The sequence below is a fragment of the Echiichthys vipera genome, assembly GCF_963691815.1.
Source record: "Echiichthys vipera genome assembly, chromosome: 1".
NCBI lineage: Eukaryota > Metazoa > Chordata > Actinopteri > Perciformes > Trachinidae > Echiichthys > Echiichthys vipera.
This window is the reverse complement of record NC_139826.1, coordinates 25,613,693-25,641,621: the sequence shown is the minus strand read 5'-3', so window position 1 is coordinate 25,641,621 and position 27,929 is coordinate 25,613,693. Positions and strand designations below refer to the sequence as shown.

The following is a 27,929-nucleotide window of genomic DNA, read 5'->3' as shown; positions in this document are numbered from 1 at the left end:
CCAGACTGCTACTTGTGGGAACCGGTTACTTTTCCGTCATGCTCAAATAACATTAAGAGAAAAACAGAGTCGTGGAAGTGGTCGAGATTGGTATTCGTCCCCTTTAAAAAGCTATGCAGCCCTAGCGGTGGTTCTTATCTGGGCTCCCTGGGAAAAGTCTGCGGAAAGCGAGAGGGGGGACAAGCCGTGCCGGAGAAGAGAGATCATGGCGGCACCTCTCGGACGGGACACCCTACCTGACCACTGGTCGTATGGAGTTTGTAGGGACGGCCGGGTCTTCTTTATTAAGTGAGCGGCTCTAACTATTCAACGCTTGGTACTTTACGAGGCATTATTACGGATTTTTGGTTGTTTTATTATCGCTCAGTAACAGGTGTCTTTCTTGCAGTGATAAAACTCATAGCACTACTTGGCTACATCCGCGCACTGGTGAACCTGTTAACTCGGGACACATGATACGGTCAGGTACGCGACAAACTATCTGATTTTTTTTGGGTGCTGCATTATGTTTCCTGTCTATGGCGGGCCGTTCAACGGGTTCTTCTATTCGTGTTATAGATTTGCCAAGAGGATGGGAAGAGGGCTTCACGGACGAAGGAGCCAGCTACTTCATCAAGTGAGTGGCTCGTGAGCATTGTTTCGCTCTTTGGTCGAGTGAAATTTGGGTCCCATTATTGCTGTGTGTGTGTGTGTGTGTGTGTGTGTGTGTGTGTGTGTGTGTGAAATGCTTTCCTTTCATATCCTTTCTGTCATAGTGTAGCTCTGACATGTTTGTTAGCAATATTGAGTTCAACTAGATTCAAAGGTTGTGTGCTGTTAACACAGTATTTTTTATCTGTAAACACATTGCGCATGACAAATGACACCGAAACACACCAGCATATGGATGAACACACACAGGGGTCCCGTTGGATAGGTGCATGCAATTATCTCCGCCTGCACTGTTAATAGAAAGTGTCAGTGCTGATAGGACAGGATGAAGGTTATTAAAATTCTCCTCACATCCTCCATGCAGGACCTCTTCTCTCTCCATTAGATAGGTGTACAGCCTTGTACAGTGTGTGCGAGAGAGAGAGAGAGAGAGAGAGAGAGAGAGAGAGAGAGAGAGAGAGAGAGAGAGAGAGAGAGAGAGAGAGAGAGAGAGAGAGAGAGAGAGAGAGAGAGAGAGAGGCAATGTAAAGGTTGCAGGAGAGGGGTGTGACCATGTGGTGACAGAGATGTATGGCATGATTGCATTATTGAAGCAGAGAGGACAGGATTTACAAAGTCACAGACCGCAGCTTTGAGTTTTTTTTGTCAGCTTTTCACATGTCCTTCACACATTCAAATTTACAGGATTCAGGTTTGTGAATCAGCAAAAGGCACCACACTATAGGGCTGGGCAATATGGCCAAAACCTTCTATCGTCATATAGGTCATTTTTATATCTCGATGACAATATATATCACGACATAGCGTGTTTTCTGGTAATCCAATAAATAAATACATAAATGTAGTCTGTATAAAATAACCTTTTTTCATCCTGTGTGAGTTGACTGACTATTGAGTGAGTGACTATTTTCTCATTTTATTAAGAAACTCTAGTGCACAACACAACATGGAACCAGAACGTAAAGCATCGCCCAAGTGGCGTAACACAGTTCAACCACTGGTTTTTAGACATTGTGATAGAAACAATATAGAAAAATGTATTTATGATAGATAGTTTTATATTGTTTGTAGTGAACAATATATATCCGGGCACCCTACAAGGCAATATGACAAATCTAATTATAAATCAGTTTTCAGATGATATTCCCAAGGATTATGTGCATTACATTTGCATTTCCCATCTGCAGTGTTTTACGCCGTAGCTGTTTATGTGGATTCTGGTCTGTGAGAGAAACCGTGCCACAATTCAAACTGAAACCAATCAGATAAATCAGGCTCACAATGACAGACAGAAAGCCTACTGTAAAACAAAGTGGAGACATACATTCTCCATTGGACCTGGATCATTGTGAATTACAGTGACTCCTCCCATCGTAGCTTGTTTAAGGTTTTGTAGTTCCACGACCCGTCGTCGTGCTGTCATGACCCTTTTAGTTTGCTCCATTTGTTCCAGACACAGGAGTTGTAACAGAGGTTTTATATCCCCATAGCTGCAGTCTTTCTGAGGTAGATAGTTACTAATAAGAGGTCTTTCCTCAATGTCATGCAGTGCTCTGCGACACCAGTTTAAAGCACTTAAACAACAATAAACATTTTTTATTTGTTGCAATGCCTGCTACAGTATGTGTGTAATAAAAGTAATCTTATTATAGTTGAACGAAACAAATGGATTTCCATGCATTCATTCAATAGCCTCTTTGAAAGGCAATGTGGCATCCAAAGATGGGGGCTCTGAAGAAACCCCACATAAAACAGTTTCAATTAGCGAATTTGTTATTGCTGACACTTATATTGTCTCTAGAATAAAGGCGGTCTTGTTTCTCTCGTTCACTTGCTTTTTCTCTAAAAGAAGTGTGAACAATACAACAGTGAAATTGTGTGATATATGGTGGCCTAAACATTAAAGGCTATTAAATCAGTCGACTATTGTTGCCCAGCCGGCTTGTTGGAAGGATCCTGTTTTTCTCCTGTTTTCCCTGCTTGTTTCTGTTTTTTTTGAGGGCTAATTTCTTGGAGTTGAACAGGAAACAGGAACACACCAAGACTTCTCTTTTAGCTCATCTTGAGCCCAGTTAACATCGTTCTACGTTCTCTTTGTGCGTGAAAGAAAGTCAAATCAATGTTTGCCAGAGTTAGTAAGTTGGGAGATTATTTTAATTCATGACAATTGATAATTGAAAGAAAAACTCTAATATATAAATATCTTAATCAAAATAACTTCATGAACAGTAAACAGTATTTGTTTTTTGAACATTTTGGTCTCTTTAAAAAGAAATAAAGAAACAAAATAAAATAATGCGGTATTGTCAGCAGCTATAGTATGTGACAAATGGATTGTTCTTTGTTTGATTCTTGTTTAATAACAGTGTGAGTATGAAGTCCCATGTTTAATGTTCATGTGGATAATTACTTTGAGAAACAGCTGATTAGTGTAGAGCTTGTGATGAAAACAACCTTTTCATCACAACTCAGTGGGGGACGTTTCCCTTATTATTCTCTGGTTATGGAGTACTGTCATTTTCTCATTGTGGAGGGGTTTATCTCTGGTGGTTTATTGGATTTATTGCAGACCTGGATGGTGCCAGGTTTCTGTATTCATTCCATGTGTCTACAGGATAATTACAGGAAGTGTCACTTGTGTTAAGTGTACCTAGCTTTTATCTCCAAAACTCAGCTAATTAAGCTATAAGAGTGGATACACTGGCAAGCCCAGTTACTTTGTTACTACTTTGTTCTTAGAAACAGAAGTTGGTTTGATAGATTAAAGGTTAAAAAACAGCCTATCCAGGAATATTTTAACAGAAAATTATGCTTTGGTTATTAATGTTTGCTGGCAAACCTGCACTACTGAAGACAGTGAAGACAGCTCCAGCTCAATGGGATTATTCCTTTCATCATATTAAAAAATGGAAATGGACCAGACAACTTGGAATAGGGCCTGATTTCAGGCCATTAAAATCATTAATTGGCTACAACTCAGCATTTTTAAATTCCCATTAATACTACAGGGGCATCCCCCATTTGCATTAGTTTGTTTTCTGCTCCAGGCTGCAAATCGTGGTTCTCACACTTATATAATTTTATCTTAAACATCAGACTTTTCTCTTGACATGGAAATCCAATTTTTAGCACAAAACAAGCTGGCTCTCTGATTTGAAACCACTGCTCTCCATCCCATTTCTCATCTCTTAGCTGTCCGGGAAGAAAACAGCAACAAACTCAGACAGGACTGACGTCCACATGGTGCTGCCGTGACAACGGTCGGTAGATTTGGTTGTGTGTTGATGGTGGAATTTAGATGGAATACAAAGGAGGGATTGTTCAGACACTGCCTCTGTGGCTAAAACTCACATTTATTTACACGTGGCTTTAGGCCAGCCTGCAGACCTGAACTATCTGCTTAATGGTTGCTGGTGTTATGCTTGTTGTTATGTGCCAAAAGTGTAAGGCTCCAAGCACTTTTCAGCGTGTTAACTCTACTAACTAAAATATTATTAATATATTTATTTATGATAAAAATAGTTTTATGTTATTATTAAAATTGAGTGTCTTTTCTGGCACATCTCCAAGGAAGTGACCCATTTTGAAAACAATCTTCCACAATCATCCCTTTTCAATCTGTGAAGATAAATGCCACAGATGAAACAGGTCTGTGTGTTGATGTAAACACATGCAATGGATGGAGCAGTTTGTGTGAGCAATTGCACAGCAAAATCAGGCTGAAAACATTGTTTAATCTGGTACAGTTCAACTAAGATAAGCTTCCTTTTTAAGTTGTAATAGAAGAATGCCTCAACTGTCATGCATCCCTCATATGGCTAAAGCTGGAAAAACTGAGTTCACTTAGATGTACTCTCTCATCACTAGCAGCTCACTGAGCATAGGAAATGTGCAATTCTATAGCTCTCCGAGGAAAAAAATGACCCCACTGAGGTACAATGGTCTCCTGTTGAGGACACAGTTCACATTGTACAATGCCGGGGAAAGGAAGTCCAGGAAGAAGTGTGTGATCTAAAACTCAAAGATTTCACACCAAACAATGCTTCTGTCTCAACTAGATTTACTTGTCAGGTGTAATAACCCCATTGGTATTTAATCTATAGTGATTATCTTCCCATTCTTCTGTTGCGTGTTATGTTTTTATGTTGTGCTTGTTTTTTTTTTTAACTTGCTGACTATCTTTGATCAGGACAGTATATGAGTTAATTAGCCCTGTGATGTTTTGGTAGTTTTGAAGCAGGGCATTTTAATAGGGGATAAAAAAGAAGTTTAAGTATCCCAACAGGCCCTTATCTCAAGGCTGTTTAATGAAGCTTTCTTTTTCTGCAAACACAGCAAATACTGTATATACCACATTGCTGAGTTTAAAACATCCTTGCCAAAAATATAGAAGAAAAATGAGCCCTAAAGTCCTACAAATGACCTTTGGCCTTGCAGATTTTAGATTATTTTAACATATTTATGTGCACTTTTAGGGTTGTGCACCATTGTGCTCTGCCCCCTCAAATACTGAAAAATCTTTGTGAATCTCGTTTTAGAATTTACAACGGGCTCCATCGCCTGCTCAGCCAATCAGAATCAAGGAAAAAAACGACACGCTATATAACTGTCAAAATGTACTTTTGACAGTAGACAAACGTTTTAAAGTTTTAAAGTGAGGTAAAAGTTCCTTGTTTTTATTTGTGCAGAGTCATTCTTTGTGAGACAACTTGACCACAATGGATTTAGGATATGAGTTTTGAAGTGTTTTCCCAACTGGTCCTCCTTTGGGCTCAGGCAGGAAGACAATCCAGTTATTTATTTATTTATTTTTTCAAAGAGGCTAAGAAGCAGCTGAATCTCACTTGTGATCCCTTTTAGAACTGGTCAATCCTCAGATTAAGACTCAAAATGGAACTTCAAACTTCATGTTTAGGTATTTATTTAGGTATGTATTAAAGCTCAACAATATTTTTCACTGAGACTAGTCTAAAATTCAATTGTTGTACTTTAGATAAGTAACCTCTTGTTTGCAAAAAGGGGACCATACATGTAAAGATATGTTGTTTGGAAATGTTTGTCGAGTACCATGGGAAGTCATAAGGAAAGATTGAAAACACATCACTGGATACCAATCAGATAGAGCTGTCCTGCCTCCAGGCAGCGGGCAGGAGAAGGATCAGTGTAAATGCTTTTGTTTCAGCAGAGCTGAGGTTACGGTGACTGTGACGGGAGAAGAGGGGCAGCTGTTCGTCTTCACTGATAGTCAGTTTAAGAAGGGTAGTCCTGTGTATACCAACATAGACATTGATATCTATAAATATATTGTGCTATCTAAGAGGTTGCCCATGTATAAACTGCATGGAAATCACAGACAGGAAGGTATAGTTGAATTTGAGTATGTCATTGGTTTCATCAATTTTTGTCACAGATGTTTCTCGTAATAAGATCCCATAATACCAACAGCTTTCTGACTGTAGGTGTGCTCCAGTGAGCTAATATTAATTACATATTTATATAGTACAGGCATGCAGATCTTCCCTCATACTTAATAATGCTTTGTCACAACTTGCAGACCGTGTTGCATTTGCCCTACAACTTAATGTCCAAAAGGGCCAGCTGTGCTTGTTGAGCTAGCTATATAGGGATCCACAGAGTACTGTAGGAACGTTATTTCTTGAACTGGTTTCTTTAGACAGGGTAGCTTAGGATCTAATATGCCACATTTCCACTGTACGGTACAGCATGGCTCTACTCAACTCGACTTGCTCATTTTTGGTTTTCTATTAGCAAAAGCTGTGGATATTACCTGGTAATTTTTTTGGTACCACCTCAGTTGAGAATCCAAGCAAGCTGAGCCGAAAACACTTCAGATTACTGATTGTTCAGAAAGAACCGTCTTTAGTGCGACACAAGACATCCTGCACAAACCCACTGTTTTTAAATAGGCAAGTTATGGTCAATAACAATCACAATTTTTTAATTTACTAAGCCCTGATTTTCAAAAATGTCAGTATGCAAAACTACCTCATTCACTGCGATCAGGTTGCAAAATTAACTTTGTCCACCGTCGAAAAGCCTTTTGAGGACACAGTTCACATTGTACAATGCCGGGTAAATGAAAGTGAATTTATTACCATTGGTTTTTGGCTGGTGAGTGAAGCAAGTCTACTAGCCACTTGCATATTTTACCAGCATTTGGCTGTTAAATTGTTCTGGTTTTGTGCCCTGACTATACAGTACAATTGATGAAGTGCAGACTTTACTCTGTTTGGTTGCGAATGAAAGGATCCAGTGATAGTTGATAATCCCACCATATTTTCTTCATTACTTTCTGGCTTTAATGAATCTGCTATTTGGCTGTAACATTTGCATTATGCTTCTGTAGACTCTGAAGAGCTTTTTTTCGGGGGTCACACGTTTCTATTTACAACAGAGACTCCTGATCAGCCCAGGATTAGCATACGCTTGTTAACATTCAAATTAGCAACCAAGCTGCATGATGATTTGATCGTTTTTGTATTCGCATTTGAGGAGAGACACAAAGTCCAAAGGGCTGTGTCACCTTATAACTTGTATAACTTTTGCACTTCAGCCCAATGGACTACATTATCAGGAATCATATTTACCTTTTGCACTCAAAAAAGTCAAATATACTGTATAACTGTACAGACTGGCGCTGTCTCAGATATACATCTCTTCTGCAGACTACTCAGTGTGATCTTGCGTGTAACACACTTCAGTCTCTCTTTCTCTTCCTTCCCTCAAGGTGTTTGTTGAGACAGTGACCTTCAGCTGAAAATAGATACTCTGAAATGGTGGTGTCATTCTTGACAGGCAAAATCCTGATGCATCAGATTACCCATGCCTCATCTTTGAAAAATAAATACATTTGATTTGGGGGTCAATTTTTACTATGGCTATGACTAAAAAGCACTGCACTCCTATAACATGTTGTTGGAAATGCTTTGTCAAGTTAGAGTAACTCCCTTTACGCTTAAACACGCCTGCTGAGGAATGTTGTAAAATGTTTCATTTTTATTTGGATTATTCTGTGATTGAAGCATCATCATCATGCATTTCATTGTACTTAATGATGAAATTAGAAAATGATCAAATGATTGATACGCTGACAACATGGTCCTTGGTTGTTCTTATTGCAGCATCATAGTCCTAGTTTTTACAAAAAAACACAGCACTTTAGCTTTCACTGCCTCTTTTAACACATATCATTAATCCTGTGAAGATGGCAACAGTGCACATGCCAACACAGTCTTTAGCAGCAGATGCAGGAATACTGAAATTGAAAATTGGCATTCATGGCCAAGGAATTGCAAATGGGATGTTGGTGAGGTCGCGAGTCCTCTCACTCCTGTGGGGTGATTTATGTTGACCATTTGTCATTATCAATCGATCCATGTATCATGTTTAAATCGTGTCCTGCTATTACGTTTGTGCATCTATCTTCTCTCCATGCTTGTGAGGCTGTCTGAACATTCTCTAGAGGCCAGAGCGTTTTATAAAATGATCTGTGATGTCAATATCCTGTCATCTGATGACTTATTACGAGGCTTGGGACAGTTAAACAATATTGACTGTACAGTATGGAGCCTAAAAAATAGAGTTGGAGGTTAAAGCAGCGGACTGAACAAAGATTAGATTGAGAGTCTGGTACAAAGGATGTTTGTGTTGCAGAATATAAAGGAAGTTTCCGTCAGGCCTTGTTTGGACTTAAGTGTATTTAACCCGGGAACCTGCAATGAATGAATAAATTAAGAGCTGCGGGCCAGAGGTGTGCTGTGTGGGATGATATATATTATCTGGAATGAGTCATTCACTATCCAGACGGTTTGAGCAGGTTGACCAGTCAGAGCTGGAGCAGGAGTCAGAGCAGAAACAGGGCAGGGGAGATGCCCGAGTTGGGATGGGGACCTGTTGTTGCAGTTGCCTGCCCCTTGATCAGGGGACTGACTCGGCTGATCATGAAACAGAGGTGTTTGCTGAGCTGGAGCCCTCGAGTTTGGAGGAGGAGGAGAGGAAGATTGAGATAAGGTAACACTGTTTTAATGTTATTATGCTAATATAAATTTGTCTTTATTCAATAACTCTGCTACACTCTGGATATCTGTCACATGCTATGATAATGCACTGCAGATGTAAACAAAACTGGTTTGCAACAAAACTGGAATTATTTTGAAGAACAAAACTTTTTCTCCTTTATTTTGTATCACTTTTTAAGAAGTAAGCTCTGCAGCAGTGTACATTCAGCTGGCTCTTTGGAGGAAAGAAATAGTTTGTATTCCCTCCCTCTGATTGAATTCAGATGACAGTTCTCTCTGCCGCATTCTGTCAGAGCCTGAGTGTGACTGGAGCCACTGCAGAGAGAATCCGGTCCCACACTGTTCTCATCTCACCAGACGGGTGAGAAGAGAAGTGATTAGTTAGCAGTAAGAGAGGTGGAAAATGGATGTTGTAAAAAGAGAAAGTCTTTCTAGAGGGTATATCTGAGCATATATAACCTTTTTTTCAGAAGGTACTCATTTTCATTTTGCCTCGAAGACACAAGTGTGTGATGTAGAAAATGATGAACAATAAAATAGGAAATTTAAATATATGAAGATCACCAGTAGAAAATCGATTACAAAATAGTGAAATGCCATTTTCTGCAAGCCTAGACAATTTTAATTTAGATAAAAAAGAGCTTATGTTCAAGTTAAGATACTGCATGAAAAGTACTAGCTGATGAACATAATGGGACACTAAGGCCTGGTCCACATTTTAGGTATCTTTCTTTTAGGTATCTTTTAAAACGTCAGGTCACTGAAAATGGACCTTTTGGAGAACACGAGCCAGGGTGAAGATTTTCACTTTTAAACAGTGTTGTCAATGTTGTTGTGTAGAAAGGGGAAATAAATTTTTGGCCTGTAACAGAGAGTGTATGCGCCAGTATCTCCATTGTGATGTGATACAAATGAGGCAGCATTTCTTGCAATGCATGTCCAAAATAGTGCTGGTTCTAACCTTGCTAACAGTATGACACATTAATACAGTACAGTAACTCTTGCACTATTTTGAGGCGTTTGCATGCTCTACGGTGCCATACTAGCTTTTCTCAGGTGTCTGATTGGCCAACATCTTCTTCTTCTTTGCGATATTGGACAACATGGTTTTAGGTTTGGGCTTATATCGCCGATTCGCCACCTGTTGTTTTGGCACGCTCTTGAAAGTGCTTCAATGTGTTTTCATTTCATTACATTTTTTAAAAAAGTACTTTTGTTTTCTTTTTTAAAACAAAGGAGGAAAAAACCCTTATTACAGGAATGCTCATGTACTGTACGTGTGGACTAGGCCTTAGCTGCTGAAGAGAAGAGTATTTCCCCCAGGAGTTGGTTGAGAGAGACCAGTAAAAGCTACAAAGTGCCAGACACATGAATCTTATATTTTTCTGTGTCTGTCTGTGATTTTTTAGATTGTTCCGCCGACCTGCATGTCTAAAAATTCATTAATTCTGCTGTAAGCAAATGCACAATTAGAATATATCATATTAGCATCAAGATCACCTCAGACCTAACTGATTCTTCTGTGTGCCAGTGTGCCTGTGGTCTTGTTTGAACAAGAAATAGTGCCATGTCCTGATTGAAAATAAATTATATCTCTTGGGACCAACAGGCAGTTTGCAAGTTCTCCTATTTTTTTTCTACCTTGAATCACCTTGAAGATCTCTACAGATTTCTCTGCCTAATCCAACATTTATTGATTGATTATAGGATTTGTAGCAATAAAGGTGCGTTGTAAAGCCGTACATATTCTGTATATTATCAAAATTCGGAACGACTTAACTTCAATAAGCTTTTTTTTTAGTAAAATATTGAGTGCATGAGATCTGAAAAACGTTTCTCATTGTGGATTACTTGATTGAATATTGCTGTTGCAATTTATGGAAAATTGAGTGGGAAAAAGATAAATGAAAAGGCCCATCTGGCCAATGCTAGCCAGAGCAGATCTCGTGAGTAGGGCAATTTCACTCACTGCAGCATTTATTGAGCATATTGACTGCACAGTTGTGTGAGATCTCACAAAGCAGTCACATTTAATTTGCTTTAGTGCAGAGATGCAAGGCTAATTCTTTATTCATGATCTGATTGATTCTCCTGTTGTACTATTCTAAATCTTTGTGATTTAATGATTAGATTGCTTTGATCAGTTTTCACCTCCAACAGTATATGTTCTGTTATTTGCTTAGTGAGATGAAGCTGGGATTTAAACGTTTTCAAATCACTGTAAGAATGGTTTGACTCAGTGAAGATGTATGCTCTGACCTGTCAGTGAAGTATTGAGACCTAATAGAGTGCATGTGTGTTTGCCGTGAAGTGCTCTTCTGTAGGTAGCCACTAGATATTGCTGTTGAGTCTTTGTCTATTTAACATTTAGATGCAATTCAAGATTCAAAATGTTTATTATCAATTTGGTTATACCAGCACAACGTGTGAAATATTTTTGCTGATAGGCTTTATTAAAGAAAAACAGTAAGTAGTTAATGTAAAATAATAAAACAGAAATATAAGAGACAATAAAAGAACAGTTAATATAAAGAGACATAAAATATAATAACAACAAAATATAAGAAGCAATAATATACTCGGTCTTTTTGGTATTTCTGCCTTTCTTATTGTGTAGGCTTGTACTTGCCATGTTGAAAATAAGTGTAACCTCATTACTAAGTTCAACATATGATAAAAGATAAACTAGTTTAATAATTTCTTGCCATTTACCTGGATTTGACAGACATATTGTCACTTCAGTTCTGAATTGCATAATTACGCTACAATATGTTCTGCACTTTAAAATAATTTGTGTCTATCACATGTAGTATATTTTCTCTTTGTTACGTTTCTGATTTACCAACACTACAGACTGTGATTACTGTAGCTTAATTTTGTTATACAACAGCCAGGAGGACAACAGTGTAAGCAGGTGATAGAGTGAGGTATGAATGTTGACCTGACTGTCCATCGTACTTATCGACCTGCTCTTATCTATATGTCTGTCTGTGGATTATTGAGCTGGCACTGCAGCAGCCTGAGCCAGCCACTCAGCTATAGTCTGCCCTCCATCCTCTCTCCCTCTATCCCTGACTGAAGGGGATGTGATCTGATCAAAAGGACCCAGGGTGAGACTGAAGCTCTGGTTGCAGTGAGACACCAAGGTCAGCACTTCATGTTGACTGGACAACACAGTGAGGTGAATACTGTTCATCTGCGGTCACCAGAAAGAGTAGTGGCTTCAGAGTTTTTTAACAAACCGGGCCCTTCCCCTTTTCCTCCTCCTTCTTCTTCTACTATATAGGGACTGAACAATGGAACGTTATCATTTTGTTCTTCCCTGGTGAGGTTCAGTCGAGCTATGCACTGTAAGTGTTGGCAGTGGTACTGAGTGATCCAGAGTAGAGAGAGAGGGCTGAAACAGCAGTTATACTTCTATCTGACACTGCTCTTTGTGCCCATTCTAGCACACCCACCTAGCATTGTGCACACAGTTAATACAGGCTTAGTTACCATATGTTAAAAGAGCAGAAAGAGACTCCTTATTGGTCGTCTTCAGGATCAGGACAGATTGGGACATTTGAGACTTTGAATTGGACTTAAGGCTTTCCACATTTGATCACTAACTGGTGAGTAGCAATGTAGCAACATATATGATTGAGATGACAGCTATAGGAGGATGCATCTATTGTATATTTGCAGGCATTGTTGTTGTTTCCTGTCTTACAAGTATAGGCAAGCCAGTTAGTTTAGTTTCATGTTTTATTTTCATTCAAATGCTCCATTGCTGTGTGATGATAAAAAGCAAATTTCTATATTTAAGTCACTTTCCATTCAGTATATTTGTCCATTTCAGTTGTGGTCATACAGTTTATAAAGGGTTATGCAATTGGTTGTGGGCAGTGATGGAAGAAGTATTCAGATCTTTTACTTGAGTAAAGTCAAAGTCTTGCATTCAGAATCTTAATTTGTGTATTAACAGCAAAATGTACTTGGGGTATCAAAGTACAGTATAGTAATTGATAAATTAAAATGTGCACGTTTCTATGTGCAACCTTTCTTACCGCAGAAACGTTCTGCTCTCTGGCAGTTCAGTTGTTTGCCATTTGTAGGGCTGTTTTTATTTTTTGAATGGCGTGCACTACATTGCAGTTTTTCCATGCAGTGAAATGTATCACGGAAAGAGAGCTAATATACAATTCAATGACCATTGGTGGTGGTAAGACCCAGATATCTATCATCCTGGTATTATTTCAGCAGCGTTGAGGAGGTCTTTACTTGCAGTGTGAGTGTCTTTTAACTCCTGGGGTATGCTAACGAGATGTGAAGGAGTGTAGATGGATGAGAAAGAGCAACAGAGGATGAAACTAAGGGGGTAAGGGCAATGGCAGCTGGATGTTTTACCTGCATGTGTGTGTATGTGTGCATGAGTGGAGTTACTGTCACTTTAATCTATGAGTTGACTTCCCGAGTCCTTAGCTGGTGAGGAAAACATTTTTCACCTGCTCCCCCTCCCACACTGTCTCTATTAGTATCAGTCTCTTCAGTTGTTAGGTCATGGCCCAGTCTTCAGTTCCATTTGTCATGTCATGAATTATATCTCCCCATCTCACACTCCTCCTCCTTCATCTGATCTGGCTGTTGTCGCAGTATTTAATCTGTTGACAGTCACCCTGCATAGTAGTAGAATTACGATTATTTTTGAGTTGAGAGGCATTGTTGACATTCACTCATGGGTAATATACCTTCAATAATTTCCAGTTAGCACAAAATGTTACCATATGAACATTTTTTACATACCAACTGCAAAAATCAGTACATAGTATATACTATGTATTCGCTCTATCACTTTCTCCCCTCCTTCTCTTTTTTTCCTCCCTCGCTACTGTAATTCCTCCTTCTCCCTCCTCATTCCTCTCCTCTTGCTCGCTGTGCACACTGTGTATTGCCTGCATGACTGCAGAGGGAATGGAGCAGAGAGGGTGTCCAGTTCAGGCATGTGCTCTAACGTCAGAGCTCCGCTAAGGATAAATGAGAAGGAGCAGGAGAGAGGTGAGGAGAGAGAGAGAGAGAGAGAGAGAGAGCCACTACAGGGAATGAATGTGAGAGAGGAGAACATAATTATACGGGTTATGGCTAATGCTTTGTACCTGTGGTTATACTTGGTGCTCTGGGGCCTTTTACATGATGTATTGGTGAGGTTGGCTGGCTTTAAAAATACCCATCGCAAGCCTAATGCTCTTGGAGACAGGGGACAGTTCAGTGATTACGTGTATTTTTAGCTCCACCTCAGCAGCCCAGCACCGGAGAAGCGGGAAAGAGGATGTTTTGAATGAATCGACGCCACGGTGCACAGCAGAAGACGTCAGCAACAGCAGCACTACCAGCTGAGAGGAGTACACACACACACATGTGCCACTGAGAAGAGCAGAGCAGAGCAGAGCAAATCACAGACCTGCAGCTAACATGTTGGGCCAACCAGGACAGTCAACCTTACACATCCCTTACAAGAGGCAGCCAGTGTATCGTGCGGCTCATAGGTGTGTATCCCAGCCCCTCTCTCAACACATATTTGGGATTGTGTATGCTACGTAGCTATTCAGGAGGTGTGTCTGCTAAAGCTCTCCAGCAGCTGCAGGAGATAGAGTGCTTACGATTGCATGCCGTTAAGTGTTTGCGACAAAGTAAATGAGAATGTACATGCATGCTGAACAGTGCCTTTCTTCCGTTTTTTTGTGGCGGAGATGGCAGCTGGCTGTTTTGCCTTTACACACCTTTAGTTTCCCTTCGGAGAGTGCGTATATCATTGTAAGTTAATGGTGCAGTCTCTCCAGGAATGAGAAGACAGGGGGGGGGGAGAAAGGGAGAGAGATGCTCACTGCAGTGCCTCATGATTACAGGTCACTGACTGCTGTGTTGATGTCAGCAGAACTATGATCTCTCTGTGGCTGATTATCATGCTCTTCTATATGCACGGTTAATGCGGGATGCCTCTATACGTAGGTTAGACTGTAGTGGAGGTTTGATGCAGTCCTCTCAGTAAGCCAGATATATACCTCTCAAAGGAATATACTTGTTTACATGAATTTGCTTCACAATCCTTAGCACAGCTGCTAGTAGGGCCCAGCACATACAGAGAGACCCACAGAGATCTGTATCTATACAGACTCACACATGCAATGTCACATCTGCTGCATATTACACTTTTCCACGTGCTGGCAGACTGTTTTGCTCTCTTTTTGCTGAAAATGTATGTTGTTTGCATCATCGACTTAAGTGTTAACAATCTAGCCAAAGTGTTTTACCTATTGGCATCAAAGTGAACTGCACATACGTGCTGCTGTACATGGCCTGCTATACATTACAGTAACACGGTTGGAAATCCAGGGATTTATCAGTAAAACTATGGACCGATTTCCAGGTATATGAAGTGGCAACCTACAGTTTTTAAGTGGTTCTTTGGTTAACTCTATTTTGTGACATGGAAAGAATGGCACAGACCTGTGCACAAGATATCAAGCTTATTATCATTCCGTCAGGGTCTCGATGTCAGCTGCAGCAATAAGGTTACTCAGCCTATTTATCATTTCTGCATGTGTTCCCTCATCGGTCAGCCACCCTGCATTGCTCTCAGCCACAGAGGCAGCAAGATGTAAACACAAGACCGCAAAACTTCACCTACAGTATGAGCTGTAGATCAAAGTTGACAGTTTGTGTCAGCTTTTAATCTATATTATTTTCATTGCAGGATATATAGCTACATTTATAACCAAGCTCATTTTAAACCAACATAAATGAGCCTGTTGTGAATTTGTCCAGTCTTATGTGTTGGTCTGTTTTTAATGGATTATGTAATGGTTCGCTTTAGCTTGGTCTGGTTCTTCTCAGGGCGTTGGATAACATCTGATTTGTTGTTCAAAGTCAGTTCCAGTAACGTTGAGTACAGCCCAGTCACACCCTTCCCAGCTCATCCCTCCCCTTTCATCCCTCGGCCACAGGGTGAAATGTGGCCAAAAGACACAGCGTTTCCTTTGTATGCCTACCTGATATAGAGATCGCATTTTTGTTAAGTGCAGCTTTGAATGACGTGACCACCACCGTCACACCTAAAATTGGTGCAGAGGATGGAATGAAAAGATAGACTCTATCCGAGAAATTAAGTGACCTCTCCTTAACCACAAACATTATGCACATGTCCAGCGAGACGTAATACATCTAAGAATAGACATGATGATACCTAACAGAGGGGTGAAGTATTTGAAAAGGGAGTGCATTCTCAGTGTATTAAGGCTGTGACCTTTTAAAATTCCCCAGATTGTGATTTAGATCAGCCTCTGTGAGTGGGTTAGAAATTCTGGGGAAGGGATGTTCTGGTAAAATCTCGATCCTGTAGTCCAGTCATACTTTTAGAGCTGTGCACCAGATGTGGCCTACCTTCTTCCACTGATGCCTGACTTAATAGGCCTCTTAAGTCTCTACAAACTCTCCCCACACTCTCAGGATACATAGATCTAAAAATAGCCTCTAAATTCAGTTACCCTCTGCCAGCCAAGTGAAACCTCACCTAATTCATTTAATCCATCTGTTTAATTTCCTCGATAAAATGATAATGTGTTAGCCTACGTGCTTTAGCCACCAAGAGGGACAGATGGATGTGGGCCAAAAACCAAATTATTATTATTATCACTTTCTATCATTTTTGTAACACTGTGTACTATATTAAAATAACCCTTGTTTGATGTCTAATCATGCAATGCATTGATCAAATATTTTGTCACCTGTGTGATGAAAAATGGCACTTGTGATCTAATAGGGGAATGCAACAGACTAAAAAGACAATATAGAGGGAACTGATTGTGAGAGAAACCTGCATTGCTTTGATAGCTTTGTGTACAATACGTTTATGTAGAACGGATGTGAAGACACTTATTATACTACACAATATAACAAGACAATGATACATCCAAGTCGATGTGTGCTTTTTGGGATGTTTTTCATGTTGTTCATTGTCACAGAACATTGCAGTCGTGGAGTAGCTTTGTTGTTGTCTTAACCCTGTGTATCACTAGTGTAATTCCCCAGTGTGTTTTCAGTGGCTGATTCTGCGGTGTGTGTATGCTCAGATTCTGTAATGAGAACTGCAGGAGAGAGGTCCCTCCAAGCCTAGAGCCAGTCTGGACACAGCTAGCTCACAGCAGAGAAAAGATACCACACACACTAACACACTAGTGGTTGACCGATATGAGTTTATTAATGTCCAAGATTATATTTATTAGTCAATTTTTATTGAACATGTTAAAATAATACAAACACAAAACAAAATGTGTAAGCAATAAAAAAAGGAAAACAAAAGAAACAAATAAATAACTGAAACAATACAAATAATATTATTCATGTTGAAAGTGGTAAGAAGAAGTTAAAAAAATTAAAAAACTTTCTTGGTTTTTAGAGAGCAGGGGCGGCTGATGGCCTATATATATATAATGCCAATATCATTTGGCATCTATTAAAATACATACATTAAATAATAATAACAAATGAGAAAAAAACTTGCAGAACTTAAATTACTATTTTAATTTATTATTAAAATAATTAATTTATTTAACACTGCTATTGTCTCTGTTGTCTGTGTTAAGTTGTAGCCTATAACTTGCATCATAGATTTGAAAACATGATTTTTTTTCAAAATATTGCTTGCTCGTATGGTTGGCCCCTTAAATGCTTCACAGTTAAGGTTGTAGTCCATAATCATCTAGTTTATTGTGTATTAAGTTTCTATCTATTTAAGAGTGAGTTAATACAATGGTGATTGATCATGTGACCCACTAATGAAAGCGCTCGTGTTTACTGCTTAGCCGAGAAATATTATCTGAGTGTCTATGGCAACTTTCCCGCACTAAAAATGATGCTTCTTACGTCGTTCCCCTTCTCTTTTCCGACCTCCTATCAGTGTGGAACATGTGAAGGCATCACGGCGCATCGCGCAGGTCTGAGCTGCCAATCTACTGACATCATACAGTCGGCACTGTTCTGTTTCCAAAGGAACTCTGGGAGATGAGGTCCCAGAGGCACACCTGCGTATTACATCTTACCACCAAAGCGGCTGCTAGAAACATCTATCATATATCATATGATAGATGTTTGATATCACATATATCAAGTATTACGGATTACAACTTTAAACTTGCTTACCATCCAAAATGACAAATCCGATACATTTTTTACTTGTCAGTAGGAGTTGGGGCTGGGGACAACGGTCCGTCAACATTTCCTGAAAAGGGGATTGTGAGTGTAGGAGAAGGTGCGAGATCAGAAATGTCTTTTTTTCCTCCACTAATAACATGTTAGAGATATATATTGTACACACTGAAGCAAACAAAGTTTGACATGTCTGCTGCAGTAAATGTGCTGTGCTATACAAGCTCGGACACCCTAAGGGCCAAGATTCTCTGCAGCAAAATTCACCAGAATAATCAAATTTCTCCCATACAGTACCTTCTGTAGTTTTGCTTATATGTGAGGACTTCATCATTTACTATTGTTCCAAATCCCAATGAGTAATGTAATGCTGTCAAGGATCAGAACTGAATCTGAACTAAAGATGTGTCCAGTATTGTCTGTTATTATGCTTTACAGAGCATTCAGTTGGATAATTTGATACATTTCTTCACTGCCATCTTGCTGACAGAAGCTACCCAATGTTAAAACAAAACTTTATCTTTTTGTGTGTGTGTGTATGTGAGTGGGTGTGTGTGTGGAAGGAAGGTACTTAGTGCTTGGATGTCATACTAATGCCCTGATATGACTGTGTAAGAGATTTAAACATGTTTCACAGCATAAGGGTTAGCTGAATCCGATTGTTAGAGGATCCAGTGGCTGTTTATCTGCTTCTGGACAAAAGCACTGGCAAGTGACATGGCTTTCATGAAATGGTATTAGAAAACAGGGATTACCCTGGTTCAGATAATGTAATCCTTAAATTCACAATTAAATTCAGCTACGCCTGTCCTGTTTTGTTTCTCTACATTAGACAGAGCATAAAGAGGTGACGGCATGAACACACATCTTAACATATCTTAACATACTTCCAAGTCTTGGGTTGGACGTCTTACATTTATTATTATGTGCATGTATTATGTAATTTACTTATATTTAAGGAAGAGATGAGATGAGAACAGTTGTACTTGCTCTTAAAAGGTGTTTGCCCGGGAGCAGGAGCATGTTAATGATATGCAAAAATTTCAATATTGATCCAAGAACAAGCCCCCACCACAGCGATTTCCTGGTTGATCCGATACAGAAGTGCCAAAAAATTGCACTTCGCCGAGTGAGGTTAAAGTTTATGAATATTTTCGGGCGCAGCCTCTTGAGTAACAGCTAGCCGCTGGTCCTCACTTCACCACGGAGGTGTATGTCAGCCAGATGAACGTATCTCCCTTCCCCCCAACTTCACATCAATGGTAAGAGGAAATGAGGAGAAGTTAAAGTCTAACAAGATGCTGACTCCCATAGAAGAGTACGATCGGATCAAGTTCAGAGAATGGACCTCAACAGGTCTGCTACGTCCATGAAAAACAATAGAATAAGATGCTCTGTTATGTTCACCTGTGTTTGGGCCCTCATTAGACAATACACTTTTACAACCCCTTGTGCCATTACAATTAGATGGGATGTCATCAAAGCTGTATAGCTAGCTATGTACTCACCTCAACATCTATCTAGCTAGCCAGCTACCCACTGCGTTATCTACCTGCTTATTATGGCAGACACCAGTTCCATTAATTGTAGTAATTACAGTAATTTCATTATTTGTGAAAGTCGCTGTGTTTTTGTTCATTTTAATGGATGTTAATTCAATTTAATAACAGCAAAAGATGAACTTGAGTGTCTGATGTAGTTATATGGCGTCTTGTTCAAACATATTTAGAATAGCCATCTCTGCCTATTTTTGCCATGCTCTTCTGTTACAATTTGAGTTTTTTGTGATGTTTGATTTATTTTTGATGTTGCGGGATTATGGGGTTTAGAGATCAAACAGATAATCTGACCATGGACATATGCAATTTTCATCTGTGTGTGTCTCTGTGTGTGCTCAGGGGAGTGTGTATGTAGTATGACAGATTGCCTTACTTTGGCTGGATCAGACAGAGTCATGCTGCAGATCATTCATCTGGTACTGTAAAGCCTCAGGGAGCAGACAGCTCTTTTAGAAAATGTTTGGAGTCAGTCTGGCAAATGGTAACTGCTGCTGCATAGGGCTTGCATTGAGAATCTGCAGGTAGGCCATCTTTATTTTGATACACTTGCTCTATGGGTTTTATCTGCTTGTGATTGATAGGACTGCATTTGGATGCTGCACCTGGTTACTCAGGTATAGACGCTGACAGCTCGGTCTGTTAAATGAAACTGCAGCGGTTTTTCTGCACAATGTTCACACCTTAAATGGAGTGAGGGGCCCTCTCTTGTTCTGCTCTTTTGTAAAATGTCTTCGGACTAGTGACTGATCAGAATCACAATGAAAAGCTGACTATACTTTTCTTCACTTTTGTTATGCAACCCTGCATACTTACCGCTCCGAGTGATTTATTGTGTTATTCTGAAGACAAAGCTGTCATCTCCGACTGACATCTGTGCTGCAGTATTCAGCACAAGCTGCCTCACCATAAATTTTCTTAAAGTCCTAAACCCCAGTGTAAGTAGTCACTTAACAGGGATGTACACTACACATGTACAGTACCTTGTAGGAAGATGGCTAATAGGCTGTGCAGTGATCCACCTGCTTTTCCATGCAGAATCCCCATTATCACAGGGAGGATGCTGTGACAGTTCTGACCGTGTTCCACTCCTCTCCTCTCCTCTCCTCTCCTCTCCTCTCCTCTCCTCTCCTATTTTCTCTTTGGCACGCATCTGAGAAATAGTTGAAAAACATATTTAATCAGATAGGATGAACGGAAAAGTCTGCTCTGTAAATGCATGTGTATGTTTGTACATGCATGTGTGTGAGTATTGAATAATCTTCCTCTTCTGTAAATGTAGATGGTGAGTGACTGTCACGTGATTGGCCAGAGTAGATGGAGACATTTCAGCTTTTTAAAGATTTCCCAGCTTGTGGATAAGGACAATAAGTGGAGTTGAATGGAAGGAGGGGTGATGGTGGTGGTGGGGATCTCTCGTAGTCCTAATTTTTATTCTGCTGAAAGTGACTTACTGCAATGACATTAATAGCACAAATATGCTTAGTTCAGCTAAGCATATTTGTTGGAAAAGTGCTACCATGGTAAATAAGCTTTTAAACTGATGAGAAACACGTACATTGGGTACTTGATGGTGCACCTACAGTGTAACATGGCGTGTAGGCGTCGGACAAGCAGGAAAAACCCAGCAACATGATTATAGGTTAGAAGTGTATGATTATGTTTAATACATGATTCAAACTTGATTTTTCACATACTTTGTTCAAGCGTCACTTTTAAATTTTATTTATTTTTTTAAATATTAGCATTTTTGTTAGTGTCACATTGTTCCTATCATTAAAGAAGAATAGTTAAAAAAAACTGCTATGTCGAAGTGTAGAGCAGATCTGCAGTGTGGACAGTAACAGAGGACAGGCAGCTGTTGCTGTTGTCCTGCTGAGTGCTGACGGTTGTTTTCACTTTGCGGCAATGTACACTGTGATAATGAGCTACCTATACTTCATCTTTCACCAATGTACTGTACATCTCCCTCTCAATTACAGTGGTTGAAAGCAATGCATAGCATCCATGAAGCCTCTGGAGAAGGGAGGTCAAAGGTCACCATGTTTCCTGTCTTTAACCTGTGATTTCCCAAAGCAAGTGTCTCATGTTGTCATGTCATATGTGATTGGCTTAGACCTTTGATGATAAAGCTTGACACAGTGCTGAGAAGGTGAGTGTGTGTGTGTGTGTGTGTGTGTGTGAGTGTGTGTGTGTGTGCGTGTGCGTGTGTGTGTGCGTGTGTGTGTGTGTGTGTGTGTGTGTGTGTGTGTTTGTGTGAAGGGAAGCAAAGTGCCTTTGAGCCTCCCCTATTGATGTGCCGATCACAGTGGGGGAAAGACTGTAGCCTGAGAGAAAAGAGATGTCAATTATTCTCATTTCATTTGTTTTAGAGTTGGCGAGGGAAACATTTGAATGGTTTTCTGTGAGTTTATAATCTTGTCAAATAGATTAGGCATTTTAAGAAGAAAACTATTGTTATCAGTAGATGAGCTCCACTGATGACTTCCATGTGCTGGTGAGGGCTACAGTTGAGATTAACACCATCTCCTGATATGCTTTGCAGACTGTGTTTTATCTCTTTTTTCCCTTGCTTTTGCAAATTGTGTGGTTTTGTCTTGGTAAAAAAATAAATTGCCCTGCAACACCTTCTCTCCTGTGGCTTTTCAGTGCTCCAAGATGAAGTTTGCCAAATTAGAAGAATGTCAGAATTTTTAAACCAACTGTTTTAGCAGATTAATTCCAGAGGCAGTGCTGCAATAGAGAAGAGTATCCTACTCTCTTGGTCTCTTCTCTTCACATGAGCTTCTTAATTTCTGTTTTAAGGCATAATTGACTGCCACAATTAACTGCGTTTAAGCCCATGGAGAAGATGTTGCAAATGTTTGGTTTTTCCAAAACTAAATATATCGCTAGATTGAGTATGCACACTTAAATTAAGGAAAATTTTAGTCATCCCTTTGTTGAAAACCAGTGAGGCTATTTTTAGGATTACCTAATTCTAATTTCAAGTGTGCAACAGTATCAGATATATGATATCCCTTTTTCCCTCCTCACATTGCCCATAACACACGCTCATTCTTCAGATTATGACAATCCTTGTTATCACAATTGCAGAGATGAAATAAAAAGAACTCCCGGTTGCTCTGGGTTTATCAATATTCAGTGAGTTAGGTGCAGGATAAATCTGTGGTATTAAATATTGACCTAAAGCTGCAGGGGCCCTTCATTGATTTTTTTTCTCCAGAGTAATGCTTGCCCTAGAAAACTTCCTAACTTTTTTCTTTGTTGCAGTATATCCCTGTCGCTATTGATCCCTAAGATAAGTGCTTTTCAAAGTAATTTTATTGTCATGGTTGAAGGCATTATAAAACCACAATTTCTTTGATTAATTACTTCAAATCACCCTTTATAAATATTTATCAGTCAGCTAAATTTGTGCCAATGGAGCAAAGGAAGTGCTGATGCGCTCACAGTGCTGTAGGGATCCATCTCTCGCTAAGGCCATTTTCTCTTGTGCTGCAGGCAGTTGCTGGAAACAATTTCAGGCTGTTAACAAGTTTATAACAGTGTAACCAAGAACAAACCATCCTGTGTATAACACATTGATGGGGCTCTTTGTGAAGCCTCGGATAGTTCTTTTTGCTGTCCGCTTAGAGCTTGAAATATAATTTACAATTGAGCAGGCATGAAATGAGATGTAACTAATGAGAAACACCTATTATTTGCAAAAGTATTTTAGTTTCCAGATCAGGAAAGAGGAACTACTTTCACCCATTATTTTCAGAATCTGTTTCTTTGCATGCAGAGTAGGGTTTCCTTGCATCCTAATTCTTTATTATTGGACCAACACAGACTTTTCCTACATTCACTGCAATGCAATTAGCTGTTGCCTTGCTTATGTTTTCGAATGGCATGGCCTAAAGGACCATTGTGACTGCAATGAAATGTGCTGTGTCAGAACCGTGTGTGTTTTGAATGTTAATGAGGTGACAGCTCTTTCAATTTCTGCCAAACTCACTGTCTGAAAGGGGTACAGACGGTGGCAAGTTATTGCACCCGTTACTGCTCTTGTTTGAGCCTGCTTTTGCCACTCTTTGCCCTGTGCTGCTTGAGGGGTTTGCTGGATGACTATAGACTCCATTAAAGCAGATCTTCCACCAGGGTTTTCCTGTCATTGATGACATGCAGGAAGAGGCATAACCTTTCTCCAGTAGGGCTGTAATCACTGTCGTATTATCAACTCAGCTTGGAGTTTCTGCAGCTGTAAACGATGATGATGATGATGATGATGATAATAGTAGGCAGTGACAGGGAAAAGCCAGTCAGGCAGTGTGAATGTGTTGGATCGGTTTCTCTCATTTCCATACTGAGTGACAGTGGAATTTTCCAATAATTCATTGTGGAGACTGGCCCGGTAATTCTTCCACATCAGGGATTGCAGCAGAGCGAGGCTGCTGCAATGCTCTCCTACGTATGAAACTGATAAAGGTCAGTCAACATGTGGAAATCTTGCTGCAGAATGCTTATCTCCTTAATGGCTCCCTGTGTCTGGATACTATGCATAAACCACTGTTATTAAGGCTTAATTAATTTTGCCTGCCAGGACTGGGATACTACACAGTGGTCCACCATCTCTCTCTCTCTCTCTCTCTCTCTCTCTCTCTCTCTCTCTCTCTCTCACACACACACACACAGACAGAGACACACGATGTAATGTCCTTTCACACATGGATAGGGTGTCAAACACACAGAAATTACTGCCATTACAGAGCTCAGTATTGCTTCAAGGCCACCTCATTTAACCTCCCATGTGTTGCAGCCAGTTGCAGCCCTTCTTTGATTTGCTTTTGTCTTATCCTTTGGATTCTGCGGAAGCATATGATCTGAGTATTAACATCTTGCTGATATTAATGGCATACACTCGTCACAGCTAATTTAATTGGTTTAGGAGTCAGCACGGCAACTACATTGAATGATTTCAGTTGTGTGCTCTCTGATTAGAAGAACTGCCCAACATGGCTGGGGTTTTACTTTGCTCAGAGAGGCCAAATGCATGCTACTGTATGATATTTATTACACCACACTGTTTCAAGAGATGCGTTTGTGTTCAGCTGCACGGAGGTGTAAAAGAGTTGTCTTGATGTCACATAATTAGCAACTTAAAGTCTAACTTAAAAACAGTATATATCATTACATATAAATAAGTGTGACAGTTAATCAATTTAAAAAATATATATTTTTTAAATGTCGAATACAATTATTATATTTTTTAATGTTAAATATTACCAGTGTTACTTTCCTCTTCCTTTTTGACAATAGAATATCCATTTCATGTTGTGTCCACAAAGAAGTAGCAGGTGCTCTCAATGGCTGGCTCTTGGCCCTGCATGATTTAACCTTTCAGACACCACATTGATGCTATGATGCTTATTACGAAGGCCACATGGAGGAAGACAAGAGCCTCTTCATGCCCATGTTCACAGCGCTGAATATAATCACTTGCAATAAGAGCTCCTGTTTCTGTGCTTCCCTTTGGATTGAAACTTGTTTAATTTTTAGTGTATCATCACTAATCATTGTGTGAATGTATTTAGAGAGGTGTCATTGAATTAAATTGCTTCTAATTTAAATATGTGTGGGAAAGGAATTAAGCTTAGGGCCAAACAGGGCCAAAGCTTCTGTTTTTTTGGTTGTCTGTTTTCAGTTCAATATTTACCACAGCCCTAGAGTATGTTGGTACCACCTGCTCCTCTGGGCCGCATTCTTCAGGATTAGTTTCAATTCCCTCTAAGCATACATCACAGGTCAATGTCACTGTTAAACCGGTGTTTCAAAAAGTAGACACCAATGTCCCTGAGGTGCCCTTGAGAGGGTTTAAGAAATTGAAGTGTTTATTTGTTTTATAAGTTGCAATATACAGTATTTCTGAATCTGCCAGGAAGATAATGTTTAGGGCTGGGTTTGTCTGTTTGTTTTATGGTCTGCCAGCGGGATTATGGAAAAACTACAACTAACCTATTTCATGAAACTTGTTGTAAGGGTGTAGAATGGACCAATGAAGAACCCATTACATTTTGGAGCGGATACCAATCTCTGGGCGGGTACAAGAACTATTTTTCACTATCGTTAGAGATAGGGCATTTGTGCTGCATTTTCGGAATATTCGAAAAATTAGTGCCCAACTGGGATATGGTAGTGTGGATAACTTGGCTTGTGAAAGGAGGTAATCATAATGTAAAAACTTCATCATTGAAGGAGTTTTGAACTTTTTCACACTACATTAATCACTGAGGTGTAGTATGTCCACTTCAACAGCAGCCACATAACTTACTATTTCCTTGACAGAAAAGATGTTTAGCAAATTCAATTCTGGGAAAAAGGGAGTGACAGGTGGAGAGAGGGAAGTAGAAAAAGTAAAGGGAGGAGGATCAGATAAGCAACTGAGATATTCCCCTGATAGGAGGGAGTTAAATCTCTGCCATCCACACAGTAAGCGTGGGGTGAAACTCTAAGACAGCATGCTTTAGCAGGAGAAAGCAGAGATAAAGAGTTCCCCCTCCTGCGCTCATCCTGCTGGCTCCACTTTACCCTGCTCTTTTGCGGATGCCAGCTGCTACTAGAGACCGCCTCTGCCTCTTCCTCCTGCTAATGAGAGGATTTCCATGACCTGCAGCACCACAGCGAGTCCAGCGGCTGATTTCAAACCGATTCACTCTCACAGCAGGTGAGACTGTCTATGTGTGCATAATACAACAGAGCATAGTAAGTGGCAAACAGAAGCAGAGTGATGTGTGCTAGTCGTGAATACAGTTTGGGGAGTTTTCTTTTTACCCCACTTGGACTTTTTTCCTAAGGGAGAGTGGTGTAAATAGATACAGGAGTTGAGACTGTTTGCAGATGGAGCGATCCCTTTTTTGGATGTGTTTTGTGGAGCATTTCTGAGCCTTAGTGTATTTCTATGGGTGTGAGAAAGAGTGAGAGAGAGGTGTCCAAACCACAGAGCCTTGCCTCTGGTGCCCCCGCTGCCAAGATTGAGCCCCTGTGTTGGACAGGGATTACTCTGAGCCTCTTGTTTTGCTGGGGGAAAAAATGGTTTGGCAATGAGAAATGAGTTGTTGCAGCACTGCTTGAGAGAGAGAGCAAGATTCTTATGATTTGAGCTGCAGTGCTGTTGTTTCTATACATTTCTTAGGATGAGCTTGGGCTGAAATCAAACCCAGGTTGTCACTATATTCTCAGGTTACAGGCACTATTTACAGTTAAGTCTGCCTACTTTACATCAAACTTTACCCAGCTTATAGAAAATCCTTAATTGGCTAAGGAGCCAATGCACAAGGATAAAGTTTTGACACAAAACTGGTAATTTTACTTTATAAGTGGTCGTTTTTACGCTAGCCTCTTTTATCAGCTAGCATTGAACTCAGTCTTGTTTACATTGTGCTTACACTTGTACTCTGCATGTAAACTGCTACACTGAGAAAAGCCCTCTTGAGCCTCTCCACACCCATAAGTAGAGATGCCAGTCATTCTTTCCCATCTTTATCTGGACTGATGGAAGCAGAAAGCATAAACTGACCTGATGTTTAGTGTTTTGGGGCCCTGTAACTTAGTGGTGTGGAGCTGTGCCTGTTCTTGGAATAAACATTTCATCTCATATACAACTTCACTCAGGATAAGTGCTGTACTGTGACAAGAAATATCTCTGAGAGGGAGATATTGTGTTGATTCTTACATCCTTTGGTCTGCTGAATTATTAATAATTATTAGCTTATGCTACCGTACTGTAAGAACAGTACTGTATTTCTATATTCGTCTACTTAGGTGCCAGTGGTTACTTTTTATAATTGTTGTATTACAGTATGTGTAGCTTAGTATAAGAAAGAGGAGTGAAGTACCTTTTGTATGGTATGAGTAACTTTATTTTGATTGTACTAGCACGTTGCCCGTTGAAAATGTGCCTGTTCAGAACGGGCCAATTCTCAGCCTATGTTATTGCTGCTAGCTTTATCGAGAACCAATCATCCAAACAATTTTCACACTTGACATTGTGCTTCCTTGGTTCCTAAGAAATACACCAGCCATGACTTGGGTTGTGTCCCCAATTTATGTGAAATTTGCCAACAGCATATTTGGGACCTGCCAATTTCTATATTATAATTAGACCTCTTTTTTCAGCTGTATTTGAATGTTCTGTTGCAAGCGTCGGACAACGAGCTGTACCCATCATGCTGTCCGACAGTGTAACAGTTAAGACACAAGATACACAGTGTGTACACAATGAGCTGCTAATAACACACTGCACTTCCTTGGGTCCTCAGCATTACACCCGGTAAGTGTGAAGTCGATCGGATGAATGTTTGTTTAGAAAATCTAAGGACAGACAGAGACTCCTTCCCCTTTAGTCCCTTTTAGTTAGATTTTGAGTTTGAAGATTAATACCTTAGATTTCTTAAAAAACTACTTGTTGGTTTTATTAAATTGATGAAGATACACTTGGTGTCAAAACGTTAGTTCATTAATA

At 39.8% G+C, this 27,929-nt stretch overlaps 1 protein-coding gene across 1 annotated transcript in view; it reads left to right on the top strand.

Moving 5' to 3' along the window:
* Nucleotides 1–205: 205 nt before the first annotated feature.
* Nucleotides 206–27,929, top strand: part of plekha7b (pleckstrin homology domain containing, family A member 7b) — a gene marked incomplete at both ends in the record, with an annotated part of 64,611 nt that continues 36,887 nt past the window's right edge. The window contains 3 exons of the mRNA XM_083917404.1: nucleotides 206–288; nucleotides 389–465; nucleotides 559–616. Of these exons, the coding sequence (XP_083773530.1) occupies nucleotides 206–288; nucleotides 389–465; nucleotides 559–616 (218 nt within the window). The remainder of the gene's footprint in view (nucleotides 289–388; nucleotides 466–558; nucleotides 617–27,929) is intronic.